At 41.5% G+C, this 13,119-nt stretch overlaps 1 protein-coding gene across 1 annotated transcript; it reads right to left on the bottom strand.

Annotated features, from left to right (window-relative positions):
* Positions 1 to 24: 24 nt before the first annotated feature.
* On the bottom strand, positions 25 to 6,891 carry foxn4 (forkhead box N4). Its single transcript, XM_069138710.1, has 10 exons — positions 6,170 to 6,891; positions 5,522 to 5,622; positions 3,080 to 3,246; positions 2,505 to 2,617; positions 2,305 to 2,415; positions 2,087 to 2,214; positions 1,896 to 1,992; positions 1,598 to 1,805; positions 1,090 to 1,482; positions 25 to 987 (listed from the first exon to the last, which is right to left on the bottom strand). Exons 2-10 carry the CDS (start codon positions 5,599 to 5,601, stop codon positions 737 to 739), a joined length of 1,548 nt encoding a protein of 515 aa, XP_068994811.1. The 5' UTR covers positions 5,602 to 5,622; positions 6,170 to 6,891; the 3' UTR covers positions 25 to 736.
* Positions 6,892 to 13,119: the final 6,228 nt, after the last annotated feature.

Genomic DNA, 13,119 nt, shown 5'->3' with positions numbered 1-13,119 from the left:
AGAAGCTTCTTTTATTCACCCATTTGATTTTTATTATGATCAAGTTAATGAACATAATATACATCTGACCTTCAGACATGTTAATCACGGTGTGTAGAAGAATAATGTGTAAAATCTGGATTACTGGAAGTGTTGGCACACTTTTGCATTTTGGAAGTAGGTGAGTAAATACAGTCAAAAGAAAGCTTTTCTGTGGCGATAGCGATTTGAAACATTCAAATATATACAGCAAAAGATTGATAAAGTCATCACTTTCTCCAGCTGCCTTTTATAAATATAAATAAAACATCACGGCAATAAGGTCTAGCACAATACAACAGACAAGAGATGGGGAGCTACAATATGGAAAGGCTTTAAAATGCAGAGCGAACAGTAGAAAAACTGGTGGATGCTAACTTACACATAATTCTCCACATATAGTCTTTGTAGTCATACAGGCTTTGAGTCTTTGCTTGGCAAAGCTAGAGAGTTGAAGTCTTACATTTGTCTTACAGTCGCCTTGTAATTCATCAGCAGTTTTAGTTTGTAATGAGCAGTTTTCTTGTAGACTGTAAGTGAAATGATTTTCAAACATCTCTCTCCGAGTTGTTCTCCAGTTCCCAGATCTTATGATTTTAGTAGCACAAAAGAAACCAGCTTTCAGACTTTGACTTCAGACTTCTTCAGTTGGCGTCCACAGATATCCACAGACTGATGAATAAATCATGTTGACTCTGTTAGAAACTCTTCAGCGTCTTTAAAGCAGAGCGATGGGCTTGCTGTTGGTTGGGGCGCCCATGTACTGGGAGGACAAGGGGTCCTGGGTAGTGTAGGAGGTGTAGAGCCCCGTCACCTGCATGTCTGACAGCGGCAGGTTCGCGCCACTGGAAGCAGGAGGGAGGTTGGCTGTTCCCAAATCACAGTCTGATAGTCGGAGGGGTGAATTACTGAAGGTGCCCAAAGCATCCAGGTTAAAGCTGTCGTCCTTTATTTCTTCCCAGAGATTACCTGAGCAGATGGAAGGAGGCGTTAGTGTACTGATGCAGCAACACAGTTATCACAGCAGTTATTTTGTGAATAAAAAACAAGACACCTAAAAAATGTGTTTACCTTGAAGGGCAAAGTCCATGATGCTGGGGTCCAGGGCATCCACCTCTGTGTGTGTGTCACCATGCACACTGTAGAAATCGTCAGGGGGCTTGCTGGGCTGCTGGGTGAGTGGACTGTGGGAGAGGTCAGGGACTGTGTGGAGGGGAGGTGTCTGGGCCGGGGCAGGGGACATGGGGGCCAGTCGAGCCTGAGCCTGGAGCTGGGCCTGAAGCTGGTGGTGCTGGTGCATCGGTAAACACGGCAGGGACAGTGTGACTATAGGCTGAGGCTGCATCTGGCCTGATATGGGCAGAGAGAGCCCAGTTGGACAGCTGGGCAGCCGGGTCATGCCTGCCTCTAAAGCCTTTCTTCTGCAGTTTTCTGGGCGGTCTGTGATCAGTTTGTCCAGCTCATCTGTCGGAAGCAAGACAAGACTGTCAGACAAGGCAAAAATACGGCATTTTCAGTTTTTGATGACTTGTTGCTCAGAGCGTTTGACCTTTCACATTTAACAAAACAAAGCTCTGACCAGGGTTAGCCATGCTGCGGCGAATGGCTGGGAGGTCCTTGCGTTTCCACTTCTGCATCTCTTCCTCCATCTTGTCAATTTTGGCAGGGTTCAGCGCCCACAGACAGCCCTTACGGGACGAGCTGCTTGTTTTGTTCTCCACCTTCTCAAAGCATTTGTTTAAGGAGAGGTTGTGTCTCACTGAATTCTTCCATCCATCAGGTGCAGTCTGTGAGCAAAGAGGAAGAGTATCGTCAGTCTTTATCAACATGCGCCTTCTCTTTTAGTCAGTTTCTGAAATATTAAAAGAGTATCATACCTTAAAATAAGGAAAGTGTTCCTTCATAAAGCTATAGATCTCACTGACTGGAAGGCTGCCAGTTTTGCTGTTCTTTAGAGCCATGGCAATCAGACAGCTAAGAAAACAAATTCATTATTTGACTGCAGTTCAAAGCAGATAAGGTGTAACACAACAAAGAATCAGGTGGATTTTTGTATATGTGAGCTGACCTGTAGGAGTAGATTGGCTTGGGGAAAGACTTGGGCTGCAGCTCCTGGTCTTGTGGAGCCAGGCGAGGTTGTGTGAATAGACTTTGGTTGTTGAAAGAGACATTGCTATAAAGCCCACCTGTTGAACACTATAACAGACAAGAGATAATAAGGAATTTATCCTTTTAACCTTTCTCCATTGATAAAATCAGGCTCTTCATTAGCTTCAAGTACATTACCTGTTGTCCAGTTTGGGTTAGAGAGTACACCTGCTGGGGTGTCGGCTGGTAGACTGAGGTAGGGCACTGGTATCCTGGAGAGGGCAGCCCATTCATGGAGTATGGAGACATCTGTGAAACAAATCCCAGGTCATTTTATATTTAAGTAAGCACCATGAAATATAAAAAGGACTTTTTCTGGTCGCGTTATGAAAACTCACACTTCCACTGTGGGTGTTGATGATACTGATACCCAGAGGGCTGTGCTGCATGTTGCTCTGGAGGTGGAGCATGGAGCCCTGACTGGCGTTCATTGTGATGTTGCTCAGCTGAGCTGTAAAGACAAAAAGCCAGAGCACAAACATAAAAAAAAAAAATTCCTCACCTATTCGTCCATATATTTATAGTGATTTTTTTTTTAACACGGTGACAGAGAATTTAATGGCAGGTGATCTTAGTTAAACAGTTCAATACAAGGTCTGTGGATTTGTCTTGATGCTAACAAGTTCATTATGTTTATTAAGCCTAAACCTCAACATATCCCACCAAAACCACCATAATGGATTAATCTCTGAGAGTAACTGTCCCTCTGTTTTTAGTGTAGAACAATTCTCAATGGCAAAAAAAATAAACAACCGTGTATTTTCATTGGCCTTAATCTTTCAAGACTAGTCTTCCAAATTTCTCCAACTCTGCAGATGACACAAATTCAGAAGACTCCAGCAGCCGTGATTCGTCCAATCAGAGAGTTGTTGCAGTTTTTGAATGTTGCACTGTCTCCTCCCTGTCACCTCACCTGTCTGTTGCTCCAGCAAGCTGGCCTGGGAGGGCCCGTTGCTGTGGCCTCTGCTATCAGCCATCTGCTGTAGCCGGGGCACATCCACAGAGGTGAGCCATGACAGAGACTGCAGGTCCCCAGGGAGGTCCTCCTCCCTCAGCTGGGAGGGGTCCGTGGTCAGAAGCCTTCAAGAGAGGAGGGGTGGGGTGGGGTGTTGGGGTTTGTGGGGTTAACACGGCTGTCACCTTAGACACACATCGACCCCAAGTCGAATTTAAATCTAAACACTCGACAGAACATTTTGTCCTTCAAAGTCAAAAGCGCTGTAATGAGACTGAATGTGGGGAAACAGAGATGAAAGGTGCTCAGGGCAGCTGTGTATTAGCCATACAGGATTTACCATCAGAAGATTAACTACAAGTGTTATTTAGCAGTGGAAGTTTTAATCAACAATGAGGGAGTTAAATAAGCTTTTCATTCAGAGTAAATCATCTGTTGACATTCTCGTGTTGTTGTTTTTTTCTGGAGTGGCACACTGATCTTTGTCTCTTTGTTTTTACTTCTCAGTTTTGTTGCAGAGTATTAATGAAAATTAAACATAAAATAACATTAATTTTACATGACTGATTTTTCATTAGAGAATTTTTTTCTCAGCCCATCATTTTATAAATGTTTGCTAAAAACTGGATTCAATGGAGGATTTCGGTTTAACCTGTGCACTGCCAGTGCCAATCAACTTTCAGTTATTATGTCTTTTATATGGCGAGCCTTGAAGAGAAAGAATAGAGAGGAATCCTCTTGAATCCTCTCCAGTCTTCTCTGCACACACACTTACTGTGCAAGGGTTTAGTAATTGGGGTCACTATGACAACACATGCTTTTCAGTTACTTTGTGGGTCTGTGGACAGTGTAGGAGTACCCCCCCCACACACCCCCACCCCCACCCCCACACATATCCCCTCCAATAGACACACACATCTCCTAATAAAAAAATCAAACCCTGTGTCAGGTGACCACAGTCTCGACTTACCCATTGGCTGAATCATAAGTAAACAACGCATGAGATCGTTTGAAACATGGGACAGCAGCACATGTTGCCTGCAACAGTTGGCCCTGTCTATTGAAAAATGATCACCTATTGTGTCCCAAACGACAAATCTGCCCAGTGGCACGTGGCTCTATTGTCTTCCCCAGACCCTTCCTTGATTGTCTCTGTCATTTCTTTTCTTTACCCAGCCCTTGCATTAATCTGTTGGAATGACAGCCCTCACATAAGAGGGACAAATAGGATGCCATCTGCTTCCCTGTCCCTTTCCAGCCTCTATCCTCACTACCCCCCCAACCCCCTCCATCATCCTCCCCCCTCGTCCTCTCTTAATGGGGAAACCAACGAAGCCTTAGGCCAGAGGGGGAGCGAATGCAGTTTGAGGTCAGGGCTCTGTGTCAGCCATCTAAATAAGTGACATCATTGCTGCCAGGAATCAGTAGCACACGTCCTCAAACATCTTGCATGCGCATCACAATATCATCACAATAAGCCGTAGCTTTGAAGTTGGACTACCTAACTTTGAAGCTTGAAAAACTAAGAGAGTCAACAATCAGAAAGTTTATGACTCATATATTTGAATGTTAAGTGACTACATGAATCATAAAGCACTATTAAGGTATAATTTCAGAAAATGTTTGTTTTGCATGTAACACCACAGACGTGGGTGTACGCACTCAAAATGCATCAAAACTACGTAAAATATTTGCTCTAGGTGGTCCTTTGAACTTCTGCTTTAAGGTTACAATCATCCATTATAAATGCAGAATACCTACTGATAGAGACTATAGAATAGATGACACACTATGGGCATTCCCACCTCCCCTCCTCTCTCCCTAGCAGAGCATAGAAATTGCTCACTGATGCAAAACATGTTGAGCTGGTGTCTCCACATATCATCCAAGCCTTTCCAGAAGTTCAACAACACTTAATATTGCGCCTCCTCCCTCCCTTCCTCCCTCCTTTTCTAATTGGGAGCCACTTGTGCACACTGGTGACCCAGAGCGCCCTGTCTCCCCCTGAGCTGGCAAGCCAAGAGGCTCAGGCTCTCCGTGCGCCGACAGCGGGAGTGTAAACAGAGCTGATGGTTTCTGACAGATCCATTCAGACTGAAAATCATTTATTCTTCGGGATTTTTTTTTTTTTCCTCTCTCCTCTTTCATGCAACCCCCCATGCACAAAAAGAGCTGTCCATCTACCATTAGATTAAATGTAGAGGGTTAGACAGTTTGTTCCAAGACCATTTAGAAAACACCTTAAAGGGTTTGTGAAAATATGTCTTTTATCTATTGTGGCATCTCAGAGTTTAGTGTTTTTGACAATATGTAACAAGAAAATAACATTGTTTAGTGCTATAAGATGCTGTAACAAATTGTCCTAATGTATCTTAACAAGGTTTAAATCAGACGTCCTACCTGTAGTCCTGCGGAGACGGATGATGCCCAGCATTCTCAATTATTCCTGACATCCTGGATGTTATTCCACCTTCTATCATTTCCTGGGATATGCAGTACCTCTGCAGTGAATTTAAAAAAAAAATCCACACACTTTAGTTTGTTTGAATCATCAGTTAACCTTGAAACTAAGGTAAGCAAGCCATGCAGAGATAATCAATACAATATTAATAGTACTACTTTAAAGTAACCTTGTGTTTGCTTTAAGTAAATGAACATGGTGGAACAGCATGTGCTATTTTGAAATAAATGCTCCATAACAAGTAAAAGCATATCAAACTTAAGGTTAAATAGAAATACAAGTATGCCTTTGTTGTAGCTGAAACCCATTTTACTGACTGAATGCTTTTAATCTCCTTTCAGTGACTGAATTAAGCTATAAAAATAGAGAACATTTCATAATATAGCCTGTATTCATTAAGCATCAGTATTTACAAGTGTTTACATAATAGTTTGGTCACATTTTCCAGCCTGGATTTAGATGTCTTACCATTTAGTCTGTCTACCGAAAAATTAAAAATAAAAGAAAGAACAACTGGCACAACCAAACTAACAATCTAACACTGACTGAAAGAGAGGAATCATGAAAAAAAAAATAAAAAAAATCACCTGTTTTGGTTGATATTGAAGAATGTGAGAACCGGTCGTGAGCCCTTGTACTGTATTTCACTGTGTTGTCCTTGAGTCTACAAAAACCGTTTTTAAATTTCCCTCTCTGGAGCTGTCCAGAGCTCTGACATGCGCAGTGGAGACCTCAGCAGAGCCCCCAGCGGCTCGGGGGGCAGGAGGATCCCATGAGTTTAACAGCTGTTGTTAATGCAGTCTCTGTCACCAGCAGCGACAACATCCACACTTCCCACAGCCAAGTAGCGCGGATGAGATTTTATTATCTCAGTTTCTGGGGACTTGGTGCGCTCGTGGTGCGCCACTCACGTTCATCCAACGGCGGCTTTATTGCGTTTATTGCGTTAAAAGCCAGGCCATCCTCCATCCACACACTGTAGTCTTCTCGTTGGATTCTTATTTAACAGACGAGACTATATATACCGGAAGTTCCCTGTCTGTCTTTCACCGCCCTGTGCGCTTGTAGCTCCAGTGACACACAGGTGCACCAGGTGCGTCCTAATAAAACACTGAACACCACACACCAGTTCAGGCCTAAATCCCGGTCAGACTATTTTTTTACTGGTATTGCAAAAAATGTTGAGTAGTAGGCTATTCTCAAATTGTTGATCGAGACAATAAAAGCAACTGAAAAAACACACCAAAAAAATAAACAAAAAGGGAAGAATAATCATAAAATATCCATTTTGCTGCACTTGTCCTCCTGCGAGGTTATTCCCAGTTAATCCCTCGTTCAGGTCTAAGACGTTGTGAGCTGCTACTTGTGGTGGCATCTGTGTATGTGAGTGTGAACTTTTTTTTTAAGGGAAGTGCTTGTAGATAATTTGCTTCCCGCCGCTGTGGCCGCGTCCTGCTCTTCTCAGCAGTGGGAAAAAGAGGCGAGGAGGCGGGTAGGGAGGGCAGGGGGCCGGGTGGGCTGCAGCAGGAGGCGGCAAAAGCTCACACTTGTCTGGAGAGCAGGTCCACTTTAGAAAGAAATTCGCATGAAGGCAGTTTTCTGTCTCGGGCTGGTAACACGTTACAACACATTTGACCAATTCCTTACTAAACTGAACTGCGTTTCGTTTACAGTTTGGCATTTTACTGAGGTCTATGCACAATAGCTTATTCTAAACGAGAATAACAAAAAACTAAACTTTTACCTTTTTTATTGAGGAAATAGCCTATGTGACTGTTTTGACGTGATTTCTTAGGATACGTGTCCTTTTCTCGTGTAGTTCCATGGATGAATGAACCCTTCAATTTGTGAGGAAAAGGACTAGTATTGCAAATACCAATTATTGTGCCTAGTATTAGTATTTTTGTAACTTTTAAATAAAAATGATAATAATACAAAATCTGATTATCGCTTTCTTAGCATCTTGTGTGAAATCCAGGGAGTCCCCAACAAGAGAAAAGTTTTATTTTACCAGATAAATAATAAATGGGTTTCAAATTATATGTAGGCCTATTTCACAACACACACAAAAAAAATGTCCAATTCGGAACTCTGGAGGTCGATATGATTGCATCGCGTTTGAGTATCAGTAATAAAGTGAAGTATAAACAACAGGTATGGTCTTTTAATACGAGGCTTAAATGTGAAACCAGTTTGAGATACAAAATTGCGGCCGGAAATTAAAGGGGAATTCCTTATAGTCTGCAGGGAGGCTGCAGTGGCAGCGGTATCAGCCCCATGGGACTCTACAGATGGTAAATCGGCCTGTCACAATAGGCACAATCAATGATTACATGCATGAACGTAACGGACAAAAACAAGACCATCCTCAGAAAGCAGATCCTTTAGGTCCTAAAGCCTGTGGGGTTATGATCTGGAAACAGGAGGAACACCGCAGGGCACGGTGCTCAAACTGCGTGAAATAAGGATAAGCGGTACTGACGACGACGATGATGATGATGATGAGGGTATAGTCTAATTTAGTTGACAATCTGACCTGGGCACCAGTGCATGAGCAGGACAGAGACCCTATTGGTTAAAAACCAAGAAATGTCAAGACTTCACGATCAACATACATTATTTTACTATTAATTGAGAAACAAACCACCAAATTGATCCATAAACAAAAGAGCTGTTAATTGCAACCCCCTTCATCTTAAAATACAATTTAGTGCAGTGTAGAAGATGTTAAATTTGTATCTTTTTCTTCATATTTCCTGTGGGTTTTGCGATTGTCACTTTCGATTCAACTCAATTTAGCATTGTTAAGAAAATATGATGTCAGTGTTTGTGTTGGGTCCACTTGTGATCGCTGTTCCTCTGAGAAAATGCAGTTTTGTCAGGTTAGTCTTTACTCTACACTGCAGATCTGCAGAGTTTGATGCACCAGCCGTTCGGGAGATGACTTTCTGACCTCTGTTATCACCTCATGTTGCCAAAGCCAAAGCCGCTTGCCAATAAAGTTAGTAACTGTTTTTTAATACTGACACATTCTATTAATGATGAACTTAATCTCACCTATTTGTTGAGCTGTCTTTGAAAGGTGGGATTCACAGTTTCCTGCCGTAATTACTGGTTCTTCAGTGATAAAAATGACATAATATGCAAAACACACAAAAAACTCCCCTGGCAAGGAAAAACTGTTGTCACAAGTAACCTCAAGAGCCTTTAGTAGACATCTAAAAAAAACAACACTTCAAACTGTATTGTCAGAAATAAACACAAACCTAAAATAACCCTTCTGATTATTTTTCTTCACTATCTGGCTAAAAGTAGATATCCCGCATCATGCCATTACTTTACATTACTTAATAGTGTAACAGATAACAATTCTGAAGCTTTGAGATCTTTTTATGAACCTAAATGAGAAAGGTAAGTCGTTTTTTGTTGTTGCTCTGTGGTCATTTAAGCAGCTGTGATTTCAGATGTTGGCAAGCAAATTTAAAGTTTAGCTCCTCGAAGATAATGAAGATCTGCTGTACTTGTGTAAACTGTTTCTTCTTGCCAGTGTATTGTTCCAGTCTTTCCCAGTCACTAAATTAAATGTTTTATTATTCTGTCCCCGTGCACGCTTAATAATGGTGATATAAATAAAATATTTATTTATGCAGGTAGCGACATGTTTAGGACTACTGAGGTAATGGCAGTGACCTGTGGGCACCTCTGACGGCATGACCTGGCTGTGTGGGATGCATTCAGACTCGGTGCCACATAAGAGTACTATGACTCCCTGCAGCTCAGGAACACAGTGACAACTCTCCTCTCTCATGCCTGTTCGGGAGTAATGGGAAAACAATGGGATCAACGACTGAGGGTTGGCCTGTGTTTGTAGCCTGTGTTTTTGTCTTGCACCAAGTGTTTACTCAAAACACATCAGCTCCTCTGAGAACGAGGTCAGCTCACCCCTCTAATCGCCTCTGCAGGCAGAGACACAGTGTCCCCCAGAAGAGCCTGTCACCCAGAGTGACCCTCTGGCCACACAGAGGAAGCGGCTGTCAGCCATACTTAGCAAAGGAGCAGCATCAGTGTCCTGCCAAAGACTTTGTTTTCCCACTAGAGCTTCAACCAGGATGGAGCAGCGTGTCCAGACTGTCAGGCCTCAGGCTACCCTGTAAGTTGTTCATGTAACGGGACATGTTACTTCGCGTCTTAAATGTAAAATGTTAATTAAGTTTTTTTTTTTAGTTTTTTTAAAAGGATACAATGATACAAAGATAGTGTCCTAACAAAGTGAGACTAGAAATTGAAGCCCAGTTTAACACAGCTGCAGTGAATGAACTTGGTGTGCAAAAGAATTAGCCTTACAACCACATCTGTCCATACTCATAAGATACATGTAGTGCAGACTTAGAAGAAATCTTTGTATGTTCACATGCTTGGCCAGCAAAGCTGATTCTGCTAGAACACATGACAGTAGACGACGCTTCGAATATGGATGTTGCTGCAAAGAAACTACAAATTCTAAATTGTGGATACTTCACACGCCTCGCAAACCGACAGCACAAAAGATCTTTATAATCAGCACAGTTTCAAGGTGGACACCCAAGATTAGTGTCACCAATTCAATATCTGACCAAATGTGGAATATGGTCACGATCTCTTCTTCTGTTCCTGAGTTATGGAATTGAATAACAGACAGAAAAGTGTTTTTGCAGTGCATGTCAGAGCACAAACCAAACCATGAAGTCCAAGGAATTGTTTGTAGACCTCCGAGACAGGATTGTATCAAGGCACAGATCTGGGGAAGGGCACAGAAAAATTTCTGCAGCATTGAAGGTCCCAATGAGCACAGTGGCCTCCATCATCCGTAAATGGAAGAAGTTTTGAACCACCTTTATTTTTAATAGATTTGCAAAAATTTTAAACAAACTTTTTTCACATTATCATTATGGGGTATTGGGTGTCGAATTTTGAGGAAAAAAATGTATTTAATCCATTTTGGAATAAGGCTGTAACAACAAAATATGGAAAAAGTGAAGCACTGTGAATACTTTCCGGATGCACTGTATGTTTGCCAATGAAGCCCAGTTTGTTAGTTTAATCTACAGTAATGCATCATATTCTATGTTTTTAAATCATTTATTTATCTTAAGAAATACAAGTATTTTGTCATTATATATAAAGGAACATTGAATCTTTAAGTTTATCCCAAACATTCAAATTCAAAACCACCAAATTTGGAGATACATGGTTTGAATTTTTATCTCAAAAGTAATTAGTTACTAAAGTGGTCAGAACAATTTTATGGTGTGAAGACTGCCATATTTGGTGGTGTGGAAGTATAAAGTTGCATAAAATGGGAATTCAAGTAAAGCTCAAGTACCTTGAATCTGTACTTTGGTACAGTTACATTCCTCCACTGATTATCACCGTGCTGTATTGTACAGTTTTACATAGCTAAAGAATCTGAATACTTCATTCACCACTGTAAGACTTCACAACTGTGAGTTTTCAGCCATCTGCCTGCATCAAGCTGAACAATGGAAAGATTAAGCTGCAGTGGATGTTTTACACACTGACAGAGTTTTGGTCAACACTGGTCTATGAAGAAAGCCCCAGCAGGTCCCATCACACCATGTTCTTCTCTCCGACACAACAGACGACTTCTCTGTTTGGACTGCTGAACTTCCCAATCCTGTTGTCCTTACGGACCCCAGAAAACCGTCTTTAATTTTTAGTGAGGTCAATGGTATTGACCTTTGAGTGACCTGTGTCAACACCAAAGCCTCTGGTCTGAGGCAAGGTCAGGCCTTTTCAGTGCACTAAAAGGTAAAGATGGAGCAAAAGTCCTCTTCTTTTTCACAGCTGATTGAGTGCTTTTTCACAGCTGATTGAGTGTAAGACCCTAATTTCCAAAAGCGCTTTCATTTAGTTTTTATGCGACACAGCCGGCACATGATGTGTCCCCTAAGGACGACACCCAGAAGTCAAGTCTGAATTACTTTGCATTTAGCTTTTGCAGTGACCTTCCAGAGGCTATCCAGGCTAAGAAATATTTGATTCCAAATGTATAAGTATTTGTGTTACAAAAATTGTCAAATCAAGAGTAATGGCTTTAGATATTAAAAGGTATAGCACATTAAAGAGAGGACAGAATAGGAAATCACAATTACAAGGACGATTTAACGATGATATCTATTCTTCTTGGTTTTTAAGCAAGACAGAAATAATGTCTAAGTAAAAAATGTTGAATGTGGAGTATGAACTAACCTCACTGACCCAGCACTTTGGGACTGAAGTGATGACGGGGCCCAGCCTTCGTTACGCTGCTCTGAAAAATTAGAATAATGGACTATGAAAGAAGGAGAGATCCAAAGAAAAGGACAGGGGGAAGAAAGAGAGTCTTTGGGAAAAGAGGAATTAGATAGGAAGAGGGAAAAAAAATAAAGGGAGGGGAACAGAGAAATGGACACAAAATAAGGAGGAGAGAAGAGAGAAAGGGGGCAGTAGTGGTGTGATGTGAGTGTTATCATCAGCTCTCATTCTCAGCATGGAATCTATAATGGGAAAATCAACCTCTCTGACTCCTGTGTAATTGGATTTGCCGGGTCTCGTGCTGAATCAGAGCCCAGTGGGTAGCACAAAGCTTGTTAAGATTGGACAAGCATTGCTGGGCCGGGGGAGAGGTGGGGCGGCAGAAGAGGTAACCTTGACAACTTTTCTGAAGTGGAGAGTGAATGATTGTATATGTTGAACACTCAACTGGCTGCCCATTAAAGTCAATTAACTTAAAGCTTTCCAAACATTAATCAATTCACAAAATCAGTGAAACCTGAGCTTTTCTCACATTTAGGTCACCAGAGCAGATAAAATAGACACCTGTGTTACCTTGGAGGGTGTGTGTTTTCTAACAGTAGTTACCAGGTTACAGAGTAAGACACATTATTACTCACACCCAGTTTCTCCCCAGAAATTACACATACTTTAATTAAGGCCTGGACATTTTTGTTGACAAGGGAAAAATGAGTGTTGACAAAAAAAATAAAAATTCCTGTAAATGTATATCCAATAATGTCTTATTATTAGTGGATATACAGTAAATAGCCTTAAAACTAAATCTAGGCTCAACAGTTTCAGCAAGTCGCCAAGTAATTTATTTAGTTGAAAGAAAACTACTGTGTTTAAACTACATACTGTAAAGGAAATACTTTTTCCCTTTTGCACCACTGTGCCAGCTGTAGTTGTAAATCTTGGTATATAAAGTTTGTCAGCTGGCCCACCACCTCAGTCTAGACTGAAATATAGCATCGTACACATGTACAGTTTCAAGATGATAAATCCTAATGACTTTTGTGATCCCCGACTTTCTCACTGGCACCACCAACAGGTTTTAGGCTTTCATATTGTAGTCTCCATAACAATTGGATGACTTGTCATTTGTTTTACAACTATGCCTGCAAGACTAATCACACTTCACTGTTTGAAAAGTTACTTAAATCTAAAATGAGGGCTATTAATGTGCAATTTGGCTGAATGAGGTGAGTTCAGTGTAAACATT

The sequence above is a fragment of the Embiotoca jacksoni genome, unplaced genomic scaffold (genome assembly GCF_022577435.1).
Source record: "Embiotoca jacksoni isolate LCO1_2020_lvr unplaced genomic scaffold, fEmbJac1.0.p SCAF_8, whole genome shotgun sequence".
NCBI lineage: Eukaryota > Metazoa > Chordata > Actinopteri > Embiotocidae > Embiotoca > Embiotoca jacksoni.
This window is presented reverse-complemented; position numbering and strand designations above follow the sequence as displayed.

Coding starts and splice junctions, on each gene's coding strand:
- foxn4 (XM_069138710.1), bottom strand. CDS start 5,601: ATGATAGAAGGTGGAATAACATCCAGGATGTCAGGAATAATTGAGAAT. Junction 1,483..1,597: donor CCGCAGCATGGCTAACCCTG/GTCAGAGCTTTG, acceptor TGCTTCCGACAG/ATGAGCTGGACAAACTGATC. Junction 988..1,089: donor CATGGACTTTGCCCTTCAAG/GTAAACACATTT, acceptor CCATCTGCTCAG/GTAATCTCTGGGAAGAAATA.